Source organism: Furipterus horrens, unplaced genomic scaffold, assembly GCF_987537825.1.
Source record: "Furipterus horrens unplaced genomic scaffold, mFurHor1.1.pri manual_scaffold_2, whole genome shotgun sequence".
Taxonomy (NCBI): Eukaryota; Metazoa; Chordata; class Mammalia; order Chiroptera; family Furipteridae; genus Furipterus; species Furipterus horrens.
The window spans coordinates 43,366,892-43,386,976 of NW_028327172.1; the positions used below are offsets into that span (position 1 = coordinate 43,366,892).

The window sequence follows — 20,085 nt, forward strand, 5'->3', positions numbered from 1 at the left end:
GATGGGACTTCAGTCTCTCCTCCCGAACATTCACATCAGTTGATTCCTAGACCTGTAGAGAATGCCAGTTACTGACCAGAAGCAGATTTAACGTGGGTGCACAAGGCCACGCCCTGGGCCCTGACTTCTGAAAGGCCCTGCAAAACCCCAACTTTACACTTTATTCTAATGACACCAAGTTGGGTTTCATATGTGCAATTTTAATTACATACAAGTTTACAATCAGCAGTAAAACCTGATAATATGTTTATATTCGCTTATTTTCATTATTTCATTACTACGCTGCATACTATACACATACTACACTGCATAGGCCCCACGCGGCTGCGCTGCCACTCATCAGGGCAACAGGATCCTATTTGCTACTTTGTACTTACAAAGGTTCTTCTGCAGTGCAGACTTATGATATACACAAATATGCAGGGATGTAAATAAGTTTGTGGATATGTACTTGTTTCATTTATGCTTTTAAAAATAGTTTCCTGTGTATATAAATAAATATTCAGGTAAGTTGAAATTATTTTAAAATAAAGTTAATTCCTGTTGTTGAAATTATATTAAGATAAAATTAATTCCTGTTATTACATCAGTGCCTGGATTTTTGTAGTTTATGAATAATTTTTTAATTTTAATTAATCATTTATTTATTGCATTATAATGAAAAATCTCTTCTCTAGTATTCTAATCATTCAGACTATTAAATTTTATATTTTTCTTTTCATTGATAGCTAGAAAAATGAAATATCAGAACTTTGTGATTATTATTATACTACTATTAATTACATTATACATGTATTATATTCAAATTTTATTGGAAATAAAACATTAAAAGTACATAATATTTTTTATTTATTTAAAAATATGGTAAACTTGTATTTTTATTTTCCCTATCTCTCTCTTTTTTTTTTCTTCTGCACCTAGAGCCTCAACTGACCTTAATCCGCCTTTGTTACTGACAACTGTAAAAATCAGAGCTTTGATTTCTTACTCCAGCCATCAAGAATAATGTTACAGCTATTCACATATTCTCCAGTTCTCTTTGGAATTTGGTGAGTTGAGTAACACTTATGCTCATCTGGATTAAGCTAGACTTCAATAACAGGTGAGTGAAGAATTTGTCTGCATTTAAGGTTAACAATTATATGTGGTTTGAGAGAAAGAAAGAAAGAAAGAAAAAAGAAAGAAAGAAAGAATAGCAAAGGAAGAAGGAATAGCAAAGGAAGTAAGGTAAGAGAAGAGAAATGAAGAGAAGTTAAAAGAAAGTTGGAAATGTTAGTGAGAGTCCTGGCAGGAAAGATACATGTGAGGAAAAATTAATTAAAGATCTTCTAACAAGAGGTAGGCAAAGTTAAGTATAACCAACAGAAATAGTAAAGATGATCAGATCTCTTATTCTCAAGGAGCAAGAATCTAAAGAAATAATTTTTCTAAAAAAATTATAAGAGGGAACCAGAATCCAAAAGCAGATGACCTTTGGAGGAGTTGTACAATTCTAATTTTTTTTTTTTTTTTTTACTTTATTTCCAGGTGCAATCAGCAGCTTCTTCTCAATTCAATTACTTCAGGAATTTGATAGGAATTCAACACCCCCTTTCCTTCACACACAATGACATTCGGATCTCTGGAAAACAACGGTAACATTTCCTCCACCTTCCTGCTGAGTGACATTCCCAGGCTGGAACACATGCACTTCTGCATCTCCATTCCATTATGTTTCATATACCTGGTTTCCATCCTGGGCAACTGTACAATTGTTTTTGTCATTAAAACAGAGCCCTCACTCCATGAGCCAATGTACTTCTTCCTGTCTATGCTGACTCTGACTGACCTGGGTCTTTCTCTGTGCACACTTCCTACAGTGCTGAGCATCTTTTGAATTGGGGCATGAGATATTGGTCATGATGCTTGTTTTGCCCAACTCTTTTTCATTCATTGTTTGTCCTTCCTAGAGTCCTCTGTGCTACTGTCAATGGCCTTTGACAGCTTTGTGGCCATCTGTCACCCCTTGCACTACACTTCCACTCTCACCAATACAGTTATTGGCAGAATTGGCCTGGCTTCCCTGGCTTGCAGTGTAGCACTCATTTTCCCATTGCCTTTTTTTTTTTTTTTGCTTCAGCTGCTGTTTATTGACACACAGGTAGGCTCTATAGCAACAGGCCTGGAGGTGGCTGCAGGAGTGGGGAAAATGAAGGTGGAGGGTGGAGTGTTCGTCTGCAGTGACAGCTGAGTAGAATGCAGGAACAGAAGTGCACAACAGGGTGGGAGTGGGGAAGGCTGATGGGGTTGGAGAAGCAAGTGAAGGCCAGGGCCAGAGTCTGCTGAATCTGGAACCACTGCCCTCTCTAGCTGGCTAACTCCTGGCCCCAGGCCAGGCTTGGGGGTTCTCTGAGTGTACATTTCTACAGGAACTGGACGGACTGCACAAAGGAGAAGCAGCAGGAGCTGTTGCCCTCTATGTTAAGCTCTGGCGCCTCCAGTCCTGCAGCCCTGCCTCTCTTGCTTTGGTGGGATCATAAGATGGGCAGCCTGGCTCTGGGATACCTCACCTGGGCAGGGGCTTAAAAATAGCCATATTTTACAGAGGCATTCATCTTCTTCCCTGGTGTCCCAGCCCACCAATGCCACACTACAGCCCTAAGTGAGAACTATAAGCATTGCTGTCCTAATGGATGGGTTGGGGGAAGGGGATGAGACAGGGGCTGAAGAGGCTCTGGGGCCCATCACGGCACAGGTACGACACGCATGGTGTTGGTGAAGCCAGAGCCAGGACGCCAGCTGGTCAGCACAATGACCACATCTCCCTTCTTGAAGAAGCCTCGGGCCTTGCCAACATTCATGGCCAAGTTGACTCGGAGGTCCACACTCTCAGCCCAGGTCTCCTGCACTGGGTCCTTAGGCACCACGGGGAGGATGCCACGGTACAGATGGGCCTGGCGAGCTGTCTGGTGATTACGGGTGACAGCAATAATTGGGGCACGGGGGCCGTACCTGGCCACCTGGTGAGCAGACTGCCAGACTTGGTGAGGATGATTACGGCCCCACTGCAGCACTTGAAGGAGGCCTCCACGGTACCCACGGCAGCGGCTTCTGTGGGGTCGCTGGTAAAGGGCGCCAGGTGGCGGAGTTCCTCAAATAATTGCAAGTGGTAGATGGCGGCCTCTGCCTCGCGGGCAATCAGGTGCTGCATGCGCACAGCCTCCAGGGTGTAGTCCCTTTTGGCTGTCTCCCCAGACAGCATGATGCAGTCAGCTCCATCCAGGACAGCACTGGCCACATCGCTTCCCTCCGCCCGGGTGGCACGGGGCTTCTTGATCATACTCTCCAACATCTGAGTGGCACAGATAACAGTCTTCCCAGCTCGGTTGCACCACCTGATCATCATCTTTTGAGAAAGGAAGAACTTCTCTGCAGGAATCTCAATGCCTAGGTCACCACGAGCCACCATGATCCCATCACTGGCTTCTAGTATCTCATCAAACCTCCGAAGCCCCTCATGATTCTCGATTTTGCTGATTATCTTGATGTTCTTTCCTTTTTCTCCCAGGACCTTCCTGACTTCATGGACATCAGATGCCTTGTGGATGAAAGATGCGAACACCATATCTACATCCTGCTCTACCCCGAACTTCAGATCCTGTATGTCCTTTTCTAACACAGCAGGCAGGTCCACAGCGGCCCCAGGGAGGTTCACACCCTTCTTGCTGCCCAGAGAGCCACCATTCTCCACCTCTATTACCAGGAAGTCGGCACCTTTCTCCTTCCCCTGCAGAGAAATGAACCCATCATCCACGTAGATCTTGCTGCCCACTTACACCACCTTGCAAATGTTCTTGTAGTCCAGCCACGGGGTGTTTTTGCCACACTTTTCCATGTAGGCATTATTCAGAGTGATCTTGAGAGTGGCCCCTTTCTTCAGCTCCACCTCTGCGGTGCCACTGCCCTTGATGAGCCCGGTTCAGATCTCAGGTCCTTTAGTGTCCAGGGCCACAGCAACTGGCAAGTAGAGAATGGGATCAGAAGCAAAGCTTTCTGTGGCTGTGCACATGTTCTTGATGGTCTCTGCATGGTACTCGTGAGTTCCATGAGAGAAGTTCAGACAAGCCACATTCATTCCCGACTTAATCATCTCCTTCAACATCTCCACCGATCGGGAAGCTGGGCCGATGGTACAGATAATGCCAGTGTTCTGGGCTGTGATGGGTGCGGAGTCAATGTCCAGGCAGCACATGTGCTCCAGGAATGTGTCGGCCATGGCTGCATGCAGCTGCTGGGTCTGAATGAAGGCAGTCCCGACATTACTATGGGGCTTCAACATGGCTTCTGAAGTCCTCTGGCGTGCTCCGCCTCGAGCTATTGCAGAGAGATTTGGAGTCTCCGGGAGCGTCGCTTCAGTGCTTCCCATTGCCTTTTATGTTCAAAAGATTCCCTTACTGTGGTTCCCTGGTCCTTTCGGATTCCTATTTTCTGCATCAAGAAGTGATGAAATTAGCCTGTGCAGACAGACATCAAAGCCAACAGCATCTATGGTATGTTTGTCATTGTTTCCATAGTGGGTATAGACTCACTGCTCATTCTCTTTTCTTATGCCCTGATTCTGCATACCGTGCTATTCATTGCATCCAGGGAGGAGAGATTTAAAGTTCTTAACACCTGTGTTTCCCACATCCATGCTGTGCTCCTCTTCTCCTATCCCATGATTGGCTTGTCCATCATCCATTGTTTTGGGAAGCAGGCACCTCATCTGGTCCAAGTGATCATGGTCTTTGTGTATCTTCTATTCCCTCCCCTGATGAACTCCATCATCTATAGCACGAAGACCAAACAGATCCAAGATCATGTTACCAATGTCTTCTGTTAATAGCTGTGTCTAGCCTCAGAGACACTATTTCCTTAAATGTACTCCTCTATCCTTATGATATCAAGCATGCATGTTTGAAGGAGGTTGATACGTATGTACTCAACAAATATATACAGGAAATTGTATTGTTCATAATAAAAAGAAGTTTATTTAGGAGCAAAAAGAGAGATATGCACTCTAGTAGGGAGAAGAGAGTGTCAAGAAAGGTTTCCCTGACTGCAGAGCCTTAAGGGACATGTAGAAATTAGGAAGTGAAAGTAAAGAATTATGGTCCAGTGAAGGAACACCTTTTGACAAGCTGAGGCAGAAGTGTGAGAGAGGAAATACATTCAGAGAAATATCTGAAGTTGTTTTGGGTGTCATTGTTGACCTCTTGCATATCAGGAAAGAGCAGAAAACATGGGTAGAGAGTGGGGGACAAGTGGAAATAGGCTGAGACACTACTCATATCAGAAAAGCCATGAGTCAGTGAACCAAAAAGAGATGATTTCTTATACCCACTTAACTTTGTATTACAATTGTACCTCCACATTGCCCCAGATAAAAAGGTATTGTGAGGAAAGCAGGTCTAGGTAAGATGCTGTCAAAAAAAGCTTTGGGTTTTTTCCTTGAGGTTGGTTTCCAGTTTCAAGTCATTGTGGTCTGAGAAAATACTTGATATAATTTCAAATTTATTGAATTTGTGGAGGTTTGTTTTGTGTCCTATCATGTGGTCTATCTTAGAAAATGTTCCATGGGCATTTGAAAAGAATATGTATTTTGCTTCTTTGGGGTGAAGGATTCTGTATATATCAATGAACTCCATTTGATCTAGAGTGTTGTTAAATACCTCAATATACTTGGTGTTTTTTTTCTTGGAAGATCTGTTCAGTGTTGACAATGGGGTGTTAAATTCCCCCACTATGAGCGTGTTGCTGAAAGAAACCTACCAACATCTAACCAACAAGGCTGTCTACACAATTTAAATATATGATATATATAAAGGTTTAAAAGAAAAATCTTAGCATGTTTTTCATCTCACAATAAATTTAACTACTTTATTCCTAAAATAAAACTTAATTACACAGAGTAAAACATATCACCAGCAATGTATGATTAATAAAAGAGGAAGCCCTGAAACAGCCCCAAGGTTAAGGAGACCCATGGATACTTTTCCAGACACCAACATTAACCACATGCATTATTTCATTTATTTATCTCTTCTCATAGCAAGTACAGAATGCATACTTTCTGTTCCAGGTGTTGTTCTATACAAGGAATAGGCCCTGTCCATACTATCTTATGTAGATAAGATAGTATGGACTTGGTGGCAAAAACTTCTAGACAGAAAGAAAAACAAATTCACAGACCCTCAAACAAAGCTATTAGACACCTCTGCCCAATAGAATTAAAGTTGAATTATTATTTTCTACCTCAAGTGCATGACACTATTTTCCACCTAGTTGTGAATCTCTGACTCTCTCCATTACCTGACATATTCACCAAGATCAGTGTAATAGCCTTCTGCCTGTTTCTTTTAGTTCTCTCTTACTCTTCCCATCACATTTTGAATAATTTCTTTTTTTTACTTAAGAGAGAGAAAGAGAAAAAAATTGATTTGTTGTTCCACTTAGTTATGAATTTATTGGTTGATTCTTCTATATGCCCTGACTAGGTATCAAACCCACAACCTTGGCATATCAGGATGACACTCTAACTAACTAAGCTAATTGGCCAGGGCTACCCAATAGATTTGAAAGTGAAAATATGCTTTCTCATTCTACTTGTAACCTCAATAGCCTTCTGTTGTTATTTTTTTTAATTAATGGTGTTTTATAGAACTTATAGGTTTTGGCCTTTTCTTATTTATCAGATGCTCTTACATCATTACATTTTCCTCCCTTTCTACTCCAAAAAAGAAATGGAAGAATGGATGGAATAAATAAAAGGATAAAGAGTATACAAATTTATAGAATTGAGATAAGCCCTAGATAGTAGTAGCAGAAAGAATAAAGAGTTTGGCAGAAGACTAGACTATGAGTGAGGCAAAAACTGATAAGATACATGAGTCAAACCAAAGTTTAGGAACTATGCCTTCAGGTAATGGAAAGCCAATGAAGCATTTAGCTGGGAAAGTAAAATAGTCACATTTACATTTTACGATATTCACTCTGTCTATAATGTAGAGAATTGGTTAGTGAAGAGGTGAAAAGCATTGATAAGGAAGAGACAAAGGGAAAATGTTACAGCCACCCAAACAAGAAATTGTTATAAGTACCATGAGAGAATGAGTGGGGGGATAAAGAGAACAGTATTATTAGATATTTAGGAGAAAAAGAATTTCATGACTTGGCTGTTTATTAGATGTGTGGACTAAGAGGAAAGAATGAATGAAGATTAGTCCCTGGTTTCAGTTTTGAAAAATTAAGTGTATAAGAGTACTACTTAGTAAGTTAAAGAATACTTTATAAGGAACAGGCTTAAAGGAAGGAATTAATTGCATTTTGAAAATACTGGGCTCTATATGGCTATGTATCATGGAGAGTGTAAAGTGGTTAGGACCTCAGGCTCTGCAATAGGGTCAACTAACAGGATCTCCTGGGATCCAAATTCCATCACTTACTTGCTGTGTGTCCCAGGAAACTTTTTTTTTTTTTTTTACCTCTGCAAACTTCTACTTCTTCATCTGTGAAACAGAGATAAGTAACAATACTTTCCTAATAGATTAATACAGGAATAAATGTGGTATTGTACCACATATTGTATAGACTTCGGTGCAATATATGGTACTTGATAAATGGATAATAATTGTGAGATATAATTCTTACTATTCTTATTAAAAAGTAGATTTGATAAGGCATTTCTATCTATAAACCAACAGCTTGCAAGAGAAGGCAATAATATAGGAATGAATTCATGACTGGTGATATTAAGTGGGTAGGAAAGCAAGACCAAAGAAACTTTCCCTCTCTCACAGAAGGCCTAAAACTTGAATGATAAACACAAATCCCTCAGAGACTGTGCAGTCAGGTAAATGAGTGAAGTAAAGTGGTGGAAGACAAATAACAAGAGCCAGGCTGTGATCTGTGGCAAACTCTAACATAAGGGACATGGCTACTCAGCTACAGAATGTGGGATTGATATTACTAAATGCGTTGGTTTTATTTTTTTTCCAATTTGAGTTGACACACAGTACTGTATTTGTTTCAGGTTTACAACATAGTGATTAGATATTTATATAACTTACAAAGTGATCACTCTGGTGATGAAACCAGAAAAGTCAGCATTCTTGCTGCCTGTCACTACTAGAACCAATAAGTAGAGACAAAGATTGAACTGAATCTTTATGGGTGCTTTAGTCAGATGCCTGCAATCTGAGAAGATGGTGGGTCATGTACTCTCAAAACTGTCTTAACATCTCATCTCAAGTTGTTGTTTTTATAAGGAAAAGAAAGAGTAGGTGAAGGATTTGGGGAAAAAAGGTTAATTGGATAATAGTTGTAGTCCAGGGCAATTTTCCCAGTACTTCTTTATCTGTTGATCAACAATTTTTTATTAGCATCATAGGAGCTCCCTCCCTGGAACACAATGGCTCAGATGAGACTTTATAATAAAGGCAGTTGCCCCAAAAGAGCCTGCGTCCAGTCCTCAGGTCTGCAATTTTAGCAATTGCTCAATTTCTCTGAGCTATAAATTTTAGATGAGAGTAGTGTCTACTTCATATAATTTTTGTTAATAAATGAGACATTATACATGCTATATTTGGTAATATATGGAAAAATAATACCTTGTTAATTAAGTGTATGCAGTTAATTTGTGTCTCAGTTCCATGACCTTTTCTCTTCAGAGCAATAAGTTTATCCATCCATGATTTTACTTCCTTCTACCAGTCTTACCAAAAATAAAAATGAGGGTGAAATCCCAAGTCCTCTCTTATCTCATTGTTTATGATTTCAGTTCTTCCAGTTAGCATGTCCAGGACCAAACCTACAGGGCCCTACCCTTTGTAAGTCCTAGAAAAGAAGAGCATGTCTGACATTCTCTGAACCAAAAAAGTTCTTTCCCTTTGGTCTAATTTCTCCCTTTCTTTTGCACATCAGATTTTTGTTTCAGACTTTATCAGGGCTTATAATAATATCTTTTTTAATAGGTTGATGTTAAGAGTCAAATATATGAACCTATGGAAACTTTCTGAGTTCCATTCTGGCGAATATATTTTCCCATATGGTTGGTTTCCTTTTCATCTTGCTGATGTTTTCTTTAGCTGAGCAGAAACTTTTTAGTTTGATGTAGTCCCATTTGTTTATTCTTTCCTTTATTTCCCTTGCCTTAGGAGATATATCAGTGAAAATGTTGCTACGTGGGATATCTGAAATTTTCCTGCCTATTTTTTCCTCTAGGACTTTTATGGTATCACGGCTTACATTTAAGTCTTTGATCCATTTTGAGTTTATTCTGGTGTATAGTGTAAGTTGGTGGTCTAGTTTCATTTTTTTGCATGTCCCTGTCCAGTTCTCCCAACACCATTTGTTGAAGAGGCTCTTTTCACTCCATTTGATGTTCTTTCCCCCTTTGTCAAATATTAGTTGACCATATGAACCTGGGTTTATTTCTGGGCTCTCTATTCTGTTCCATTGATCTATATGTCTGTTTTTATGCCAGTACCAGACTGTTTTGATTACCGTGGCCTTGTAGTATAGTTTGATATCAGGTATTGTGATTCCTCCTACTGTGTTCTTCTTCCTCAAAATTGCTGTGGCTATTCGGGCTCTTTTTTGGTTCCATATAAATTTTTGAAGTATTTGTTCTAGGTCTGTGAAATATGTTGCTGGTATTTTAATAGGGATTGCATTGAATCTATAAATTGCTTTGGGTAGTATGGACATTTTAATGATGTTGATTCTCCCCATCCATGAGCATGGTATATGCTTCCATTTATTTGTATCTTCTTTAATTTCTTTCTTCAATGTTATGTAGTTTTCTGAGTACAGGTCTTTTACCTCCTTGGTTAAGTTTATTCCTAGGTATTTTATTTTTCTTGTTGCTATGGTAAATTGAATTTTTCTTTCAGTTTCTATCTCTGAGTTTTTATTGTTGGTGTATAAAAATGCCTTTGATTTCTTAATATTGACTTTGTATCCTGCTATTTTGCCGAATTCACTTATTAGGTCGAGTAGTTTTTTTGTGGAGTCTATAGGGTTTTCTATGTACACTATCATGTCATCTGCAAATAATGACAGTTTTACTTCCTCTTTTCCAATTTGGATGCCTTTTATTTCTCTTTCTTGTCTGATTGCGGTGGCTAGAACTTCCAAGACTATGTTGAATAGGAGTGGGGAGAGCGGACATCCTTGTCTTGTTCCTGATCTCAGGGGGAATGCTCTCAGTTTTTGCCCATTGAGTATGATGTTGGCTTCAGGTTTCTCATATATGGCCTTTATTATGTTGAGGTATGCTCCCTCTATTCCCATTTTGCTGAGAGTTTTTATCATAAATGGGTGTTGTACTTTATCAAATGCTTTTTCCGCATCTATTGATATTATCATGTGGTTTTTGTCTTTCATTTTGTTTATGTGGTGTATTACGTTTATTGATTTACGAATGTTAAACCATCCTTGCATCCCTGGGATGAATCCTACTTGATCGTGGTGTATGATCTTTCTAATGTGTTGCTGGATCCGGTTTGCCAATATTTTGTTGAGGATTTTAGCATCTATGTTCATCAGCGATATTGGCCTGTAGTTTTCTTTCTTTGTTGTGTCTTGACCTGGTTTTGGAATTAGGGTTATACTGGCTTCATAGAATGAGTTTGGCAGTCTTCCCTCTTCTTGTATCTTTTGGAATAGTCTGAGAAGGATAGGAGTTAGTTCTTTCCTAAATGTTTTGTAGAATTCACTTGTGAAGCCATCCGGTCCAGGGCTTTTGTGTGCTGGGAGTTTTTTTGATTACTGCTTCAATTTCACTAGCTGTTATTGGTCTATTCAGACTTTCTGCTTCTTCTTGATTCAGTTTGGGAAGACTATAGGTTTCCAGGAATCTGTCCATTTCCTCTAGGTTGTCAAATTTCTTGCCATACAGTTGTTCATAAAAATTTCTTATAATCCTTTGTATTTCTGTGGTATCAGTTGTGATTTCTCCTCTTTCATTTCTGATTTTATTTATTTGGGTCCTCTCTCTTTTTTTCTTGATGAGCCTGCTTAAAGGCTTGTCAATTTTGTTTATTTTTTCAAAGAACCAGCTCCTACTTTTGTTGATCTTTTGAATTGTTAGTTTAGACTCTATGTCATTTAATTCTGCTCTGATCTTGATGATTTCCTTCCTTCTACTTGATCTGGGCTTTGCTTGTTGTTCTTCCTCTAGATCTTGTAGCTGTAGGGTTAAATTTTTTATTAGATATTCCTCTAGCTTTTTTAGGTAGGCCTGTATTGCTATGAACTTTCCTCTTAGGACTGCTTTCGCTGTATCCCATAGGTTTTGGGTTGTTGTGTGTTCATTATCATTAGTTTCCAGAAACTTTTTGATTTCTTCCTTGATGTCATTGTTAACCCATTCATTATTTAATAGCATGTTATTCATTCTCCATGAGTTTGAATGTTTTTGAGTTTTTTCCTTGAGGTTGATTTCCAATTTTAAGCCATTGTGATCTGAGAAGATGCTTGATATAATTTCAATTTTCTTGAATTTGTTAAGGCTTGTTTTGTGTCCTACCATGTGGTCTATCTTTGAAAATGTTCCATGTGCACTTGAGAAGTATGTATATTTTGCTTCTTTGGGGTGAAAACTTCTATATATATCGACTAAGTCCATTTGATCTAGGGTGTTGTTCAGTGCCTCCATATCTTTGGTGTTTCTTTGCTTCGAAGATCTGTCCATTGTTGACAATGGGGTGTTAAAGTCCCCTACTATGAGTGTGTTGTTGTCTATATCTTTCTTGGAGTCTTTCAAAAGTTTCCTTACATATTTGGGTGCTCCTAAGTTTGGTGCATATATATTTATAAGGGTTATATCTTCTTGATGGATTTTTCCCTTAAGTATTATGAAATGCCCTTCTTTGTCTCTTTTTATGGACTTTGCTGTGAAATCTGTTTTGTCTGATATAAGTATTGCTACCCCGGCTTATTTTTCATGTCCATTTGCTTGGAATACATTTTTCCATCCCTTTACTTTCAGTCTGTGTAGATCTTTTGTTCTAAGGTGGGTCTCTTGTAGACAGCATATATGTGGGTCATTCTTTCTAATCCATTCAGCTACCCTATGTCTTTTAATTGGAGCGTTTAATCCATTTACATTTAAGGTTATTACCGATAAGTACTTATTCATTGTCATTTTTCCCCTTTGTACTCGTGTTCTTCTCTGTCTCTCTCTGTTTCTTTATCTTCTTAGAGCAGACCTTTTAGCATCTCTTGCATTGCTGGTTTGGTGGAGATGTATTCTTTTAGCCTTCTTTTGTCTTGGAAGCTCCTTATTTCACCCTCCATTTTGAATGAGAGCTTTGCTGGGTATAGTATTCTAGGTTGTAGGCCTTTGTTTTTCATTGCTTGGAATACTTTTTGCCATTCCCTTCTGGCTTGTAGTGTTTCTGCTGAGAAATCTGATGATAGCCTTATTGGAGTACCCTTGTATGTTATTAGTTGTTTTTCTCTTGCTGCTTTTAGGATCCTCTCTTTGTCTTTGAATGTTGCCATTTTAATTATGATGTGTCTTGAGGTGGGCCTGTTGGGGTTCATCTTCATTGGGACCCTCTGTGCTTCCTGGACTTGCGTGACTCTTTCTCTCGTCATGTTAGGAAAGTTTTCTGTCATTAGTTTTTCAAAGAGGTTTTCTATCCCTTGCTCTTCTTCTTCTCCTTCTGGAATTCCTATGATACGGATATTATTACGTTTCATGTTGTCCTGCAGCTGTCTTAGAACCTCTTCAGTCTTGTTCAGTCTTTTTTCATTTTGTTGCATTGTCTGGGAGTTTTTGTGTAGGTTGTCCTCCAGCTCGCTGATCCGATCTTCTGCTTCCTCTAGCCTGCTTTTAATTCCTTCTACTGTGTTCTTCAATTCAGAGATCGTATTTTTCATTTCCTCCTGGCTCTTATTGATAGCTTCTATGTCCTTTTTCATGCTCACGTAATTTTCTGTGAGTTCCTTGTAGTTTTTCTGGAGTTCTTTGAAGTTTCCGCTGAGCTCATTCAGCTTCTCCATAATCCATGTTTTGAATTCCATATCTGATAGTTCGCTCCCCTCTATTTCATTTAGCACTCTTTCTGGGGATTCTACCTTTCCTTTTGATGGGAGGTTGTTTCTCTGTCTCCCCATTTTTTTGACTCCTATTGTTTGTTGGTGCTTCTTGGAATGATCTGCACTTCCTGGATCTGCCTCTGGTGGCATCAGATCATGTACCAGTCTGGCCCTAGGCAGCCTGTTGGAGACTTCCAGGGATCTACTGTTGTTGTCTGTCTTCTTTGATTGTTAATCTATTCAATCTGTGATTAGCTGTCAGGCTTAAGGACTGTGGGTGTGGCAGCTTAATTCCTGCAGGCAGGGCTTTTGCTTCCCCTCAGGCTGACGCCACTTGGAGGGGAATGGTCTTCCCGCAGTACTGGGGATGAGTCAGCACTGGGACCCAGTCAGCTGCTCCTCCAGGTCTCCCATCAAAGCCACCGTGCCAAACTCTCCCCAAGTGTCTCCAGTCCTCTCTGCCTTCCCTCTGCTTGAGCCCAGGGTAAGTGGCGGCCAAAATATTTTCGTATGTGATCCACTTAAGAGCTCTTTTTCTCCTGCTGTTTCTCTCCGGCTAGCAAGAAAGCCTGTGGCTTTTCGCTTTTCACAGCTGATACTATTTTACTTTCCACTCTGTCGCTGTAGGCTGGGAAGCCCAGCTGGGGGTTTAGACCCTGCCCTTCTCAGGGGGAATCCCCGGCTGCTGAGCTGTTTCTCAGTCCCTTCAGCAGCCACCCGTGTGAGCCCAGCCAGCCCTTCCGCGTCTCCGCACTCCCTACCGGTCACGTTGTGATGTAGCGGCCTTTTCTGTCTCTCCGTGGTTATAAGACTTCTTTCCAGCTAGTGTTCCGTTGGTTATTCCAGATGATTTCTCCAAAATTAAGTTGTAAATCCAGACTGGTCCTGGGAGGGGGTTAGTGTAGCTTCCACTTACTCCTCCGCCATCTTGGATCTTCCTGAGTTCCATTCTGATTACCATTTGTTGCATGGGCTTGGGAACGTGACTGCTCTGTTCTGTGATCTGGTCTCTTACTCTGAAAATGATGGATTTGTAATCTATGAATTCTATGGCTCCTCCCCTCTTGTAAAAGTCTTTGTTCTCTGGCTATTGCTTATGGCACCCTAAATTTTTATAATGCCTACAATGAAAGAGGTCAAGTAGTTTTTAAACCCTTGGCATGAGATAAGGAAGAAGCTGCCAGATCATGAATATTTTGGGAGGGTCCATGCATGGCCTTTGTTTTTGACCCCAATTATAGTAGGAGAGAATGAGAGTGTTTTAAGTGAGTGAGTAACCTTTCTTAGTTTTACTAAAGATAACTGGCTGAAAAATGGAGAACAAATTGGAGGCTGAGATCGATGTAAGGGGTCAAATTAGAAGGCCATTAAAAAGTTCTTGCACAGGGAGGATGATGATTGGAGATGAAGATTCTTGTAGAAAAAATAAAGAGAACAAGAAAAATGATAAATAGTCGGGAGAAAAATTCTACAGAAATTGTGTCAGTTTGGATATGGAAAATAAGGTGAGATAGTAAACACAGATGTAAGAATAAAGTTGGGTTGAGAGGAGTAATAGGGGAGGTAAATTTCCTGGCCTTTAGCAAAGCAGACAGCAAAATCTGGCAGACAGATTTAGGTTTGGCATGATTGTAACAGCAGGAAAGGAACTGCCTAAGTGAGTGATTATGTGCTCTAACCTGAGATGATTGACAGTATTCCAGGCCTCTGTCCACAGAGATGCTCAAAATTTTGAGCTTAGAAATGATCAGTACTTTTATTAAATGCTGGTAACTCATGAAATTCCAAAATGGCTAACAAATATTAATGGAGCCCTACTTTGCCCAAGATGCATTAAGCAATGCAAAAAATAAGATATACAGGAATTCATAAGTCATGGAACTTATAAGATGACAAAGGAAAGCAATATTTAAACAATTAAAGGTTAATGATTGTTAAAATTATGTTGTAGAAATCAGTACATGGTGAAGGGAAACAAAATTGAGATATGAAATTATTATACTTGAAGCAGGCAGATGTTAGCAAAGTAATAATAGAAGTATATTTAAGCCAGATCTTGCAAAATAGCTTAATGAGAGAAAGAGAAGTTGAGGAAATGCTGTTGTCTAAGGCATATTAAATCTTCTCATTCTCCTCCCCCCAAAAGATTTCAATGTCTTAATCACTAAAATTTGTGATTATATTACCTTACATTACAACAGATAATTTTTGCACAGTACTTAAACTAGAGATTTTTGAGATAGGGAGATTATCCTATATTATCCAGGTAATCCAATATAATCACAAGAATTCTTAAGACCAGAGAACCTTTCTTGGTTGTGGTCAGAAAGACAGCAGACTGGAAGCAAAACAACAGCAACAAAAACCCTAAATGATTTTATTCTCTTTTTTTCTTCCCATTCCCAGAATCACCACTTTAGTAGAATTATCTCCTTTCTTCATCTCTCTCAAATCTGTCCATATTACTCATGCTTGCAGAGATGCCATTCTTAAATTTTGATATTTCATCTTAGTTGTTTGCTATAGAGATGAAACTGTCTCTTCTGGACCTCCTAATTTAGACATTTCAAGACTTTCCTAGCACACCAAAATCTGCTTCATCTATATCATGCAAAATTATTTTCCATTATTCACCAAATTATACTTTCTATACCTGCCAGATGAACATCCTTAATAGCTACTATGTTCTTGCTAGTCTACTTCTCCCCCACAGTGTACTGACTGTGCATTGCATACTTATAAACTTAATAGATACTACTTGAAAAATAATCTCAATCTGTCCAAACTTTATCCCTTCTTTAAAATGACACAAATCTACCTGCTCTACTACATAGTGTTTTGTTTCAACTACTCTTAAAATGTTAAACCTCTGTGAATCATATTATATATCCCTTGGTTGTTTCATATTTTCTGTTTAAAATCATATTCTGGACTTTATTATAAATTCTATACAGCACAGCTTTTCACACTCTGCCTTAGTTTTCCATGAAATAGTGACCACCATGGCACTGAAAACATAGTCAGTGACAATAAATACTTACTGTTTGATCATTTATTACCTCAATATTCAAGTTCTCATCTCCTGCATATGGTCAACAACTTCCCCAAGACCTTTTCCCAGATCTGTTGAGTCTTTACACAATACACAATGGGGTTCATCAGGGGTGGTAACAACAAGAATATATCAGCAATGATAACTACAGCAAGGAGGCTTTTGTGCTTTGCAAAGTGGTTCATGGCAGCCACAGTGATAGAAAATAAGCACAGCACAGAAGCGGAAGACACAGGTATTAAGAACCTTGAGTCTTTCTGCCAGAGATGCAATGCTGAGCACTGTCTTCAAGATTAGCATGTAAGACACAACAATTAATGTCAAGTCCTGCATAGTACAGAGAGCAACAAAGAAGCCATATATTACATTAATCTTATTGTCAGAGCAGGCCAGCTTTATGATATCCTGATGCAGTCAGTATGAGTGAGACAGGAGATTCTTCTGGCAATATTTTAGTCTTCTTAGAGTAAAGGGGAATGGAAGCACTAAGAGAATGCTCCTGATGGCTAAGGTCATTCCCATTTTAGGAACTCTGCTGCTAGTGAGGAGAGAACTATATCTCGGTGGATTACGAATGGCAAGAAAGTGATCCAAAGACATGACTAGAAGCACTGAGGATTTCATGACAGCAAATCCATGAATGAAGAATTCTTGAGCAAAGCAGGCATCATGTGAAATTCCCATGGCATTAAACAAGAAGATTCTCAGCATATTAGGCAGGAAGGAAAAGGAGAGGCCCAGGTCAGAGATGGCCAAGATGGCAAGGAAATAATACATGAGCTCATGAAGTGAAGGCTCTGTCTTTATAATGAAGAGAATGGTGCTGTTGCCCATGATGGCAACCAGGTACATGAGGCAAATAGGAATGGAGATCCAGATGTGGACATGTTCCAGTCCTGGGATTCCAATCAGAAAAAAAAAAAAAAAAACCTGGACCTCGGAGTTATTGAAAATAGACATGAGTGGACATATGACTTTTTATCCAGATTTGAAATTGCATAAGCAAAAACCAGTCAAGTTTTTGGATAAAATTCAGTGTGGTAGGAATAAGCAGTTCTTTTATATATTGTACTCAGAAACATATTTAGCATATTGTAATTTTTTAAGATTTTATTTTCAGAAAGGAGGAAGGGAAGGAGAAAGGGAGAGAGAGAAACCTTGATGTATAAGAGAAACATTGATTAATCGATAGGTTTTCTCTTACATGCTCCCAACTAGGGACCTGGCCTACAACCCAGGCATGTGCCCTGATCAGGAATCAAACTTGTGGCCTTCCCACATGGGGAAGAATCATGCAGACTCCAAGTCAGTAGGCTGTCCCCGGACAACGGCATGCTTGGTTTAACAGGCTGGCATCCTTGTTGTATTCTGGGAACAACAGGTTTGGCAACAGGGTTAAAAGACATTCAATCCATAACCACTAGATGACAAAAAGCAGGTATTAATTTTTCAGTGTCCCTCATTAGGGAAAAAAAGGGCTTCTTTGCAGGAAGGTGTGCCAGGCACATCTCACCTGTCCAAAACCCTTTTGCCCATTATACTTAGTTTGGGCTGAGGGAAATAGCTTAGGTTTCCCCCCTCTCAGACCTCTGGGCTCTTTCTGTCCAAGCCATTAGGACAGAAAAGAGAAACCAGTTTTAAAGTGAAGCCCTCAGACCACTACATACTTCACCAACCCAGCCACTTAGTTCAGCCAAACAGTTGAGTCTCATAAGGCAGCAATGCAAACAGAATTGAGGCTTATACGTACAGAAATCACTTAGAAATGAGATCATAGGCTTATGCTCTATGAAAACAGAAAACACATGTTAATTTATGCAACATAACCCACAAACAAGTCGCTAAATCTGTAGGACTGTCTTATTGGAAAGACATCCAATTGCAAGGCATTTGACATTCTTCTTGTCTGTAAATTAAACATCTTTGATGATACCACAGACATAGTTTAACATTCAAATGAAAATATATTTTAAATGAAAAGAAAGTTTAAAGACGGTTAGCTACACTACTTTATAGTCTACCACTGAGCATTGTGATTTTCCTTGAATCATGATTTTTCTCCCTAAGATTACCCTCCTTGTCATTAAAGGGACTGCATTAAGGCCATTTTTAATATATCTTGTTCATTTGCATAAACACAACAAGAGCAGCAAATGATCACTTATGATCTTTAGTTCTGCTTTGCTAAAACTTATGCAAGGAACATTTAGGGTGACCTTCAGTCTTCCCTTCAGGGCACAGAAGCTGAGCCACATACATGGCATGCAGCCTTGCCTGTACACACCTGTCTTTTCCAAGTCATTCTGGTTTTCCATTGTGCCTTAAGGTCTTTTCTAGCCATCTTTCAGGAAAACAACCTTCATTCCTTCCCTGGAAAGATTGCTGTGGAACACACAACCAACCAAGGTACCAGGCCTTTTATCTCATGGGCTTTTATTACTTTCAAAAGTCAATCCCAGCTCCTCAGGACTTTTTGGTAACAACCGGAGCCCAAGCATGTCTGCTTTAGGCATGAAATTCCAGTCAAAGTCTTGGTCAGAAAAAAACCTCTATTAACAACTGGTATTACTAGCTTTGTGCAAAGAAACTTATGTCATTACTTACTTCTTTAGAATGCCAAACTCTGGAGAAACCAGGTAGGAAGAAAAATATACAGTGCAAAGGAAAATCCTTGTCCTTCTAATATTCACTAAATTTGCATTTCCATTCTTTATATTTTCATTTTTTCCCCCACTAAAAATTCTTTGTTTTTCCATTACAATTGTCTCACTTTTTTCCCCCTTTTGCTTCCCTGCATCCTGCCCCCCTTCTCCCACATTCAGTCCCAACCCAGTTGTCCATGTCCCCACGGACATGTTCTTTGAATAGACTCTTGCCCTTCTTACCCCCTCCTCTCCCTCCCGCCTCCCCCCTTGTTACTGTTAGTTTATTTCTTGTTTACATACCTCTGGTTCAATTTTGCTCATTTGTTTGTGTTGTTCATTAGTTTCCTGTATTAGGTGATAGCATAAGGTATTTTTCTTTCGTTGCCTAGCTTATTTCGCTAAGCATAATTCTGTCTAGTTCCATCCATGTTGTTGAAAATGGTAGAAGTTCCTTCTTTCTTTCTGCTACACAGTACTCCATTGTGTAAATGTACCACAGTTTTTTGATCCACTCATCTACAGATGGGCTCTTAGGTTGTTTCCAGCACTTGGCTATTGTAAATAGTGCTGCTATGAACCTTGGAGTGCATAGGTTCTTTTGAATTAGTGTTTCAGGATTTTTTGGATATAATCCTAGCAATGGAATTGCTGGTTCAAAAGGCAGTTCCATTTTTAGTTTTTGAGGAAATTCCAAATTGTTTCCATAATGGCTGCACCAGTTTGCATTCCCACCAGCAGTGCACCAGGGTTCCCGTTTCTCCACATCCTCACCAGCACAAGTTGTTTGTTGATTTGTTGATGATGGCCATTCTGAATGATGTGAGGTGGTACCTCATTGTGGTTTTTATTTGCAACTCTCTGATGGCTAGTGATGTTGAGCATTCTTTCATATGTTTATGGACCCTCTGTATGTCCTCTTTGTAGAAGTGTTTGTTCAGTTCCTTTGCCCATTTTTTAATTGGGTTGTCTGTCTTCTTGGTGTTGAGTTGTATAAGTTCTTTATAGATTTTGGAGATCAATCCCTTGTCTGAGGTATCATTGGCAAGTATATTTTCCCATATGGTTCGTTCCCTTTTCATCTTGCTGATGTTTTCTTTTGCTGAGCAAAAACTCTTTAGTTTGATGTAGCCCCATTTGTTTATTCTTTCCTTTCTTTCCCTTGCCTTAGGAGATACATCAGTGAAAATGTTGCTGCGTGGGATATCTGAAACTTTCCTGCCTATTTTTTCCTCTAGGACTTTTATGATGCCATGGCTTACATTTAACTCTTTGATCCATCTTGAGTTTATTCTCATGTATGGTGTAAGTTGGTGGTCTAGTTTC

At 39.5% G+C, this 20,085-nt stretch overlaps 1 protein-coding gene and 2 pseudogenes across 1 annotated transcript; 1 reads left to right on the forward strand and 2 right to left on the reverse strand.

The window, feature by feature from the left end:
- Nucleotides 1-1,606: 1,606 nt before the first annotated feature.
- On the forward strand, nucleotides 1,607-4,861 carry OR51G2 (olfactory receptor family 51 subfamily G member 2; annotated as a pseudogene).
- On the reverse strand, nucleotides 2,535-4,344 carry LOC150018365 (pyruvate kinase PKM pseudogene; annotated as a pseudogene).
- An 11,279-nt stretch (nucleotides 4,862-16,140) lies between the features above and the next one.
- LOC150018366 (olfactory receptor 51A7-like) lies at nucleotides 16,141-17,077 on the reverse strand. Its single transcript, XM_090267739.1, is given in 2 exon segments — nucleotides 16,141-16,315; nucleotides 16,317-17,077. Coding segments are annotated over 2 exon segments (936 nt in total).
- Between the last annotated feature and the right edge of the window lie 3,008 nt (nucleotides 17,078-20,085).